Source organism: Thunnus thynnus, chromosome 17 (genome assembly GCF_963924715.1).
Source record: "Thunnus thynnus chromosome 17, fThuThy2.1, whole genome shotgun sequence".
Taxonomy (NCBI): Eukaryota; Metazoa; Chordata; class Actinopteri; order Scombriformes; family Scombridae; genus Thunnus; species Thunnus thynnus.
This window is the reverse complement of record NC_089533.1, coordinates 20527227-20536268: the sequence shown is the minus strand read 5'-3', so window position 1 is coordinate 20536268 and position 9042 is coordinate 20527227. Positions and strand designations below refer to the sequence as shown.

At 39.4% G+C, this 9042-nt stretch overlaps 2 protein-coding genes across 2 annotated transcripts; one reads left to right on the top strand and one right to left on the bottom strand.

Annotated features, from left to right (window-relative positions):
• Positions 1-420: 420 nt before the first annotated feature.
• On the bottom strand, positions 421-4007 carry dctn5 (dynactin 5). Its single transcript, XM_067570414.1, has 6 exons — positions 3832-4007; positions 3589-3657; positions 3320-3438; positions 2089-2200; positions 832-934; positions 421-741 (listed from the first exon to the last, which is right to left on the bottom strand). The coding sequence occupies exons 1-6, from the start codon at positions 3877-3879 to the stop codon at positions 644-646; spliced, it is 549 nt and encodes a 182-aa protein (XP_067426515.1). The 5' UTR covers positions 3880-4007; the 3' UTR covers positions 421-643.
• Positions 4008-4412: 405 nt separating this feature from the next.
• On the top strand, positions 4413-8153 carry ndufab1b (NADH:ubiquinone oxidoreductase subunit AB1b). Its single transcript, XM_067570413.1, has 5 exons — positions 4413-4635; positions 5934-6053; positions 6662-6749; positions 7598-7713; positions 7875-8153. Exons 1-4 carry the CDS (start codon positions 4465-4467, stop codon positions 7687-7689), a joined length of 471 nt encoding a protein of 156 aa, XP_067426514.1. The 5' UTR covers positions 4413-4464; the 3' UTR covers positions 7690-7713; positions 7875-8153.
• Positions 8154-9042: the final 889 nt, after the last annotated feature.

The window sequence follows — 9042 nt, the reverse complement described above, 5'->3', positions numbered from 1 at the left end:
AAGCCATGCTCCCACATTCACCAAAACACCTCCACCCTTCACCTTCTTTCCTGTCAAAGCTCCTCCACATCCTCATCTTCACCTGCAGCTGCTGCCAAAGCAGCAACTTCCTCCAAACTGACTTCTCTCTCCTTCAGCAACCGTACAGAGGTCCTTGAGTTTCTCCACAGCACACCGACCAGGAAAAAGTGTCAGACTACACAAACATACCTCATTAGAAAATCAAAGCATTCATAAGAGAAAAAAAAGTGGAGATTAAGGGTTTTTTATCTGTATGTCCTTAGAGGGCATCTAAGACTGGCTGTGGATGGTAAACATGAGCCTTCTACTGTTTAGAAGCAACACCTTCTAGGATTTGTGAATTTTCAAACAGTTACCTCTCACTGCAGTTTGGAGCTACAAACTTGCAACACTGCCCTGCACAGCTGTATTACATTTTATTCATTATGTGCTTTCCACATACTGAAACAACTAAATCATATAACAGGACCAAAATGTTTTTTCCTTTGGCAGAGAGAAACTCAGGGCCTCTGGGAGTTGAAGGATAGAAGGTGAGCTCTCAGAGTCCATTTCAGTCCAATGAGTGACCCCGACCCAGAAGGTGGAAAGTGGGTGGGCTCCGCTGAAGGTTTAGAGGCGGAACTCAGATCTGGCTGAGGGGCAGAAACTTCTGGTAGTAGCTCTTGGTCACGTCAATCATCAGGTCCTGCGTGCACTCCGGGAGCTCTCCTGAAAATAGACCTGAGAGAGAGACACACACAGTGATTGAAGTAAACAGTGAGTTGAAAGAAACAAACGTTTGACAGGTGTGTTTGTGTTTGTGTGGCTGACCTGGGCATCCGGAGAAGACGGTAAAAGGAGGCACCACTGTCTCAGGAGGAAGCACGGTGTTGTCTAAAATCTTGCAGCAGTCCTTCAGCACACAGCGGCGACCCTGCAAAGAAAACAAGTTCAACGTTTGTTCCTGTGTCAAATGCTTTATTCATACTGTCCAATATGCAGTGGTAGACAACGGCTGGGCAAGTCTTGTGTTTACACCACGGACCTGGTTACAATTTTATCATCTCTATAAACAATTCTGAATTTTGATTGTGGGATTGCATCTATTGCATCACATCTGTATCTGAGATCACAGTTAACGAGCGTCACGATCCTGTACAGTTGCTCCAGAAGATATTTATATGATGGTGTTTTCTATTGCTAAAAGGCACAGTGTTGCAAAATTGTCAGCTAATAAAATAAAGTCTATGCTGCATATCTGCCACTGTAAATGGCTCCTGCTTTTTTAATTGGTACATTATGTGTTGTTTATTTTCAAGTCTTGAGCAGTCAGTCACCTGTCCTTTCAGGTATGACTGAGCTCTGGCAACATCCAATAGCCACTAGCCTGTTTTTAAATAATTTATTGGCTAAACAATTTAAATGTTAAAAATAACGATCAAATATCAATTTGTTGTCTCCTGGAAACCAAAATTAAGACATATCTGTGTCTAAGATGTAGACCATATTATTGAAATGTCCAAGCTTCAATTCTCTCCTTGCTCTCTCCCACATTTCCTGTCTCTTTCTACTATAATCTGTTCAATAAAGCAAAACGCCAAACAAATTATTTAAAACAAAGACATGATTGTGCAATTAGGTGTTGGGCCCTACCATAACCAAAGTGGCATTTCTGTAAACTTTTGTGCCTATTTAACCATATTAAACTCAGCTTTTTCCTCATACAGCCTCCTGATTTTGTGCCCAATGAAGAATCAAGGTGAAGCAGTGATAATTAAATATAATCTGCTCCTGCTGCGGGTTAACTATTCAACCACCACAGCAATAAACTGTTTAACTCAATGTGTTTCATTTCATAGTCCAACTCATGTCTGGGTCTGTTCAGCTGAATAAAGGAGCCTGCCAGCATTTTGCTCCTGCGGTGTTCAGTTGGTCTCAACATGACTATCATGTGACTGTTTCACCACAGGCAAGACACTGCTTCTGTTTATGTCCCAGGCAGAGCTTTGTCTCTCTCTCAGTACGTTTTCCTTTTTTTTGTCAAGCGGTTTGGTTGTGTGTGTTTGTGTGTGGTTTCATCCTACTCACTATGACACAGTTCTTGCCAATGTGGACGTAGGAACCAATCTGTGCAGCGTTGACCACGCAGTCCTCCTCGATGAAGACGTGGTCTCCGATGTGCAGCGGGAAGAACGCCACTCTGGAGGGAGAGATGGTGGAGAAAGAGATGAAGTTCAGGTGTTTGTTTAACAGGCACGAAGTTCCCAGTGTTTTTCAATTCTGCCTGTTATTTCCTGATGCTGCACAGCTCTCTGTTATGTATCATCACCTTACAATCCAAGATGAAACAATACATTGAAATAATCGATATGCTGACTGACAGAAAATTAGGGCTGCAACTAATGATTATTTCATTATTGATTAATCTGTCAATTATTTTCTCCATTAGTCAATTAGTTGTTTGGTCTATAAAATGTCAGAAAATGGTGAAAAATGTGGACCACTGTTTCACAAAGCCCAAGATGCACCCTCAAATGTCTTGTTTTGTCCTAATCAACAGTCCGTAACCCAAAGATATTCAGTTTACTATCACAAAGAACTAAAGAAACCAGAAAATATTCACATTTAAAAGCTGGAAACAGAGACTTTTTGCATATTATCTTTTTTAAAAAATACTCAAAATTATTAATTGATGATCAAAATAGTTGCTGATTAATTTTCTGTTGATAGACTAATCTATTGATCGGCTAATCATTGCAGCTCCACAGAAAATTAACCCATTGTTTCACTCATTTTTAAAGCAAAAATGCTAAACAGATGTGAGGGTTTCCTGGTTTTATTTGTCTTATATACAGTCTGTGTAGTAAACTGAACATCTTTGGGATTTGGACTATCGACAGAACAAAACAAAACATTTGAATCTGTCACTATGTGACTAATTAAGAAATTAACTGGCAAATGAATTGATAAAGAAAGTAACTGTTGCAGCTCTACAATTGAGCACTGCATTGATATTGTATTGGCATTTAGATGAAATACCGTAACATAATTTGGAAGTCTCTTCCACTTTTAAATACTGTATATTTGACTGTTCTGCAGTAAATAGAGAATACCTCTGCCTGCTTTTCCATTTGTATCCAGATTATTTATACATTCTCAGTGACTATATCACCCACTGTATGAAAACACCACCAGTCGTACCCAAATTATTACCACGTTATCCATATTTTAAATTTAAAAAATATATATTATAGTATTTGGTGTTGTCAACTCGGCCGACACTAGCCCAAATATTTGCCATGAGAAAATGATGCTTTACCCTTTGCTGAACTTTTTGAAAGGTGGTCGTATGACGCTCCGGCTCTTGACAACACAGTGTCTCCCCACCCTGACATTAGCCAGGTCCCCTCTGATGATGCAGTCATTCATGACAATAGTCTAGAGGGAGAGACAGCGCACACACACATACACAGAGAGAGAGACAGTAGACAGAGAGAAAATAAAAATATATCACATACCTAAAAGAGAGAACAACATTACTGCTCCAACAGAAAACTGTGAAAGTCTCCTGGTGTATGTTTCCCTTACTTTGCCATTGAGAACGATGTTTTGACTCCCACACAGCACTGACTGTCTGCTCACTTTGTTGCCAGAAGCCTGAAATGAAACGACACAACGCATTAATTTTAGATAAAAGCCTGTTTCTCTTTTTATTCTAAACTGAGCATGAACAATGATTTCAGTTATCTATCCAACGCCCTACGCCCTGAGCTACCAGCTAGCCAAATAGCAAGCAACTAGCTAACAACGGCTTAAAATCATACACATTACCGTCTCAATGTACTCCGCTTTGTTGTACAGTATTTCAGACAACTCCATGGCTGTGAATTTGGTAAAATATTGAAGCCAGTGATGTTTGTTCAATAATGAAAGCTAACGCATCTGTCTGTTTTTGCTCGGCCTCTTCTTCTTCTGCCGACTCTGATGAATGGATTTTCAGACAATATGAGTGGAGTGTAAAATCATCGATAGATGTCTTTAAGCCTGAGCCAAACAAAGGAAAGACTCCGTTGGTATTTGTTATATTTGAAATGTGTCGTATATGAGTTATAATGTAGATAAACAGTCTAGTTATCCTGCACCCTGACGTCATGTAGCGAGATAATTATTAAACAACTAATCCTTAATATGACTCTGTGATAGATTGGTCTTTCCTGAAATAAATCCTAGCTCTTCGGTACATTTATTATTATTATCATTTTTTATCATAAAGGTATTAGTTTACAGTAGTATATTTTTGGTTTATTTAAACAATAAATGACACTGGGGATAGGCACAACAAAAAAACAAGCTGGGAAATAAAGACGCAGCCTTTTTGTGCGCATGCGTACCGCGGAGCCCTTGACCCAGCTTCTTCTTCGCGTCGCACGCTGGGAGCTTCCTCACGTCACTTCTCTCTCCGTCATGGCGGCCCGTGTCCTGCAGCAGTGTGTCCGCTCGCTCGCCCGGCCCTCGCTGAGGCTTCTCTCCGGTAACCTGGCAGTCAGAGCCGCTGCCGGCCCGGCAGTAGCCATCCACCGACCTCTCTCCTTCGCCGCAGACAGCCGGAGGACGCGGTGGCTCGAGCAGAGCCGGGTGAGTCTCGTGGGGCCTAGCGGTGACCTACCGACGTCTTTCAAAACGGTCCGGCTAACACGGCCTGCTGGAGTTTATGGTGTCATGCAAGCAAGTTATTCAACCAGGAGTCAAAAGATATTGGTGTTAAATCTTGCCTTAAATGATGAAAACACTATAGTTATAATTACACAACCGCCGTGTTTGGCTTATTAGCTGACTGGCAAAGTTATTGAGCTTGTTGACACACATTAGTGCTGCTGCTCTTTCACCTGCAACAAACAGACATTTCGATTTAACCTAAGCGCCTTTTCACCAACACCACAGAGACGATTTCAGCTAAGGAAAGCTTACCATGCTTTGCCTGTTCAGCATGATGCAAAGTATTGTTAAATAATGTTGCTGCGCAGGAGTGTTTCAGTGTTGTGTTTGGGGCTGCCTTAAGTTTAATTACTGTTTCTTGCGCGGTGGCTAGCATGATGCAGTAATGTGATGCTGCTAGCAGTAAGGAGGATGTCAACATACAAGCGGGTAGTCAATGAAAAGTCCTGCATAACCTAAAGTCAGTCAAGATATTTAGAAGGAAGGCAAGATAATTGTATGTAGTTCTGTTCATTACAAGTAAGCTCAACGTGCTTTACATTCAGGAAGGATTTTTAAACATAACTTTTGTTGTTTCTTTTGTTTATTTTTAATGCTGTAGCACTTTGAGATTCACTGTGAATGAAAAGTGCAGTACAAGTTATATATATTATTATTCATTAAAATGCATATAACAAGCAACATGTAGAGAAAAAAACGATTAAATACTTAAAAATTAAAACCATTTCTGGAGAAATATCTTCAGCTTTGTGTGGAAGGGTAAGGACTATAAGGAGCTGGAGCCTTCCTGTTTATCTGTGTAACCCAGTAAAGATAGAGCTATTGTACATTAGTCTACCCTGGTTGAGATTGATACATGAGTAAATAAGACTAAATAACAAAACAAACAAGCAAATTAATATGCAAACTCAATCACCTGTACGTGTAATATAAACAATAGTGGTTGTAAATGTGTTGCAGTGTATGCAGGATAACATTTTGCAATATGTTGCTATATTGATTACTTGTTCATCCACTGACTCTCTATTGCATCACTAACTATTAAACTGCACCTGTGAGATGCAGCTTGTTAACAGTTTGTGCTTGTAACAGTCTGACCCACAGATGGGAATTGAGCATAAACAGCTTCAAGCTTATTCATAGGCTGATATCTGTCTTCTCTATGACCTCTGTCCACCTCATCATCCCTCCTCCTCCTCCTTCTTTGTCCTTCCCAGGTCTCCTCGGTGACTGTGTTGTGCCGACAGTATGGAGACCTGCCCCCCCTCACCCTAGAGACCATAAAAGACCGTGTCATGTATGTCCTTAAGCTCTACGACAAGATTAACCCCGAGAAGGTGAGAGCGAATGCCAACGAGCCAGAGTCCCCCTCAGGCCCTCTGCTTACATCCAGCTCAAACACTAAATAACACTGAATGTTTGGAATTTGAATGATTTCCTGTTTAATTATAGTCTGGATTTTTCCTCTCGGAGTCGACCGGAACAGTTCTTTTGCCTATGATATTCTGTTACAGACTGTGTTTAGCATGTGATTTGTCAGAGACCATGTTAATATACAGATACTGCATCTCCTGGACCTTCAAGTGAAGCTGTCTGATCATTTCATGTGACATCTACATAAGACAGAAAACACTGAAACGCATTGAATTCTTCTCTGGTGTATATGAGAGGCTAATGTTCAGTAAAAGCTTGTTAATGAGTAGTTATAATACTTAAATGGAAATCCCTTGGTATTTGTTTCTATTATCCATGGTAAATGAGGTGAACATGGCCAAAGATGTTGGCTATATAACATCATTGCAGCCTCACTGGTAACATTCCTACTAGGCAGTATCATCTTTTAATACTTATCAAAGTCTGAGAGGGAACCAAAGTATGTGTCGCAGTAAGACAATGATTATGAAAAATGACATATCTGATGTCATTATTAATTTCTGCTCCACAGCTGCAGACATCCTCCCACTTTATGAAAGACCTGGGTCTGGACAGCTTGGACCAGGTGGAGATCATTATGGCCATGGAGGATGAGTTTGGTGAGTGTTTGTCGGCATGACAACCTGTCTGAGGGTTTAGGCATCAGGTCAGCAAGGGAGAAGACTTCACTGTTGGATTGAAGTGACTCCTACACTGCTCAGGTTTGGGGATACAGCACAGGGTGTTGCTAAGTAACACAGGAGTATCTGACTTTATATAGAAGATGTTATGTTTTCTTCTTGTGGGCTAATGTGTGTTGATTACAATACTTTGATTTCACATAACATTTTCAAGACAAACTGGTAAAATATAGCAGTGTAAATCCTGAAATGAAAGCTGGTATTCAGCTGGTGTCAGGAATCATATAATAGTGAGTTGAAGGTTGTGCGAATTAAGAAGGGGAGCAATACTATAATGGCTCACATGGTAAAATTAGCATAATTTACAGCAATAATGTCCATTAGAAACAACAGAGACTCTCATATAAAAAAATACAGATTCTTGGCACAAAACTGACATGTTTATTTTGTTGCATGTTATTTCTGCTGGTCCACATTTGACTGAACAAACCTTTTATTGGAGTTTCTATAGTGGTGAGAGAGCTGTCAGTCTGCCTTTTAGAATCATTGATTTCACCAATTTAGTGCAGTTTTGCCTTATTTTTGCCATCGTTAATTGCTAAATTAATAGTTATTATGACAAAAATGGACATTTTTTGTCAATATGAGGATGTTTAATCAGATTTAAGGTGGCATGAAAGTAGCTAATTTGCCTTGTATCTGCATAATTTTCTCAATTTACTTTCCTTGCAGGTGCAGATCGTGTGTACATGTCGGTGTCCAGCTGACCGTTAGCAGACGTCTCTGTAGTGTGTTTACAGGATATTTATTGTGTGTTTCCTCTGCAGGCTTTGAGATCCCAGACGCAGAAGCAGAGAAGTTGATGACTCCTGAGGGGATTGTACAGTACATCGCAGACAAGAAGGATGTTTATGAATAATCTGTTCTATAGCTCACTTAAAAGGCAAGTCTCCCTCACTCTTCCTGTTGTCTGTCCCTCTGATGGTACATCGTTTGTTTCTGTGGAATCATCCATCAATATGAAATCCAATCAAGTCAAGTTGATACAAATTCGGTTGTAAGAAGTTTTTTTTTAAAATGCATTTTTTTCCCCTTTTCTTCCAGAGAAGTTTGTTCCCACAGGCAGATGGGCGCTGAAATATTTTCCACTTCCTCCGTCAGCTCTTCTGTCTGTTACGGCATCATCGTTGTCAGCTGCCGTGTCTCGTGTTTCACTGTATTTAAATGAACATGTGCTTCAGGAGCTTGGAGATGAAACAAAACAAAACATTAAATATGGTTACATCACAGTTTGGATTTTTTTTTTTCTTCCAGCTCCACCCTGTGATTCCGATGTATAATTTCAAATGAATAAATCAATAAAGACACATGCTGTATGGTTCAGTGTGATTGTTGTGATATTTAGATCATGGCATGAAGAGCATTAACATGTGATTTAGCTGTCATTGGATAAAATCAATTTCAAAATGCCAGCTTTATAAATAAGCTTTTGGAATGATGGCCATATGTTTGAGTTTAACAGCTTGAGGGTCACAGAATCTTCTGAACCCACAACAGAGAAGTCTGCTAAATCAGCCAGTTGATCTGTAGCAAAACTCAGCACAGACACTGAATGAATAAGAGAAATTTCATAATTTATTGCCAATCCACTGAGATCAAACATTTTTATTCCAAAACTCCAGTTTCCACTGGCCTGGTGGACTAGTCTACAGGTTATGCAGTATTTTCACTACAGAAGGGACTTTTATATAGATTCATACTGTCAAAAACAGTTTAAGATCAGGATAAGCATTTGAAAATGAGAACATTTTGGTTCCACAAAGGGGATTCAGCATTAAACATTAGTATTGATCGCACAGATCATTTGTTTAGTTCTACATTGTTTTTAAAGAAATCTTTAAATGTCTCAGGGGTATTTTTTTTAAATGTAAAACTTGTCAAACAAGGCTTTTGGAAACTTTTGTCAATATTACCACACAAGCTATTTCAAACAACTATTAGGAACTATATATGTTTACTTACAGTGTAGATGTAGTCTATAAAGACAGACAGTGAGATGCACTAAATGTAGACAAAAGTTCACAGTAAGCTTGATATGTAACAGTCAATTTGTATAATCTAAAGTCATATTTTTTACTAAAAAAGGACCACAAATGGGAAGTTATCTGGCAGAATAATATAATCTGAGGAAATGGCACAGGGCAATTAGCTTAGGTTGACTTTACATAGAAATTAAAGAATTTAAATGGTTCAGAACTGTTTCACATTTCAT

Bases quoted from the DNA above. Each gene is read 5' to 3' on its own strand.
- dctn5 (XM_067570414.1), bottom strand. From the start codon at position 3,879: ATGGAGTTGTCTGAAATACTGTACAACAAAGCGGAGTACATTGAGACG. The intron at 3,658-3,831 runs GTAATGTGTATG...GTTTCATTTCAG, and splicing joins AAGCGGAGTACATTGAGACG to GCTTCTGGCAACAAAGTGAG. The intron at 742-831 runs GTCAGCCACACA...TCTCTCTCTCAG, and splicing joins CGTCTTCTCCGGATGCCCAG to GTCTATTTTCAGGAGAGCTC.
- ndufab1b (XM_067570413.1), top strand. From the start codon at position 4,465: ATGGCGGCCCGTGTCCTGCAGCAGTGTGTCCGCTCGCTCGCCCGGCCC. The intron at 4,636-5,933 runs GTGAGTCTCGTG...TGTCCTTCCCAG, and splicing joins GGTGGCTCGAGCAGAGCCGG to GTCTCCTCGGTGACTGTGTT. The intron at 6,750-7,597 runs GTGAGTGTTTGT...TTTCCTCTGCAG, and splicing joins GGCCATGGAGGATGAGTTTG to GCTTTGAGATCCCAGACGCA.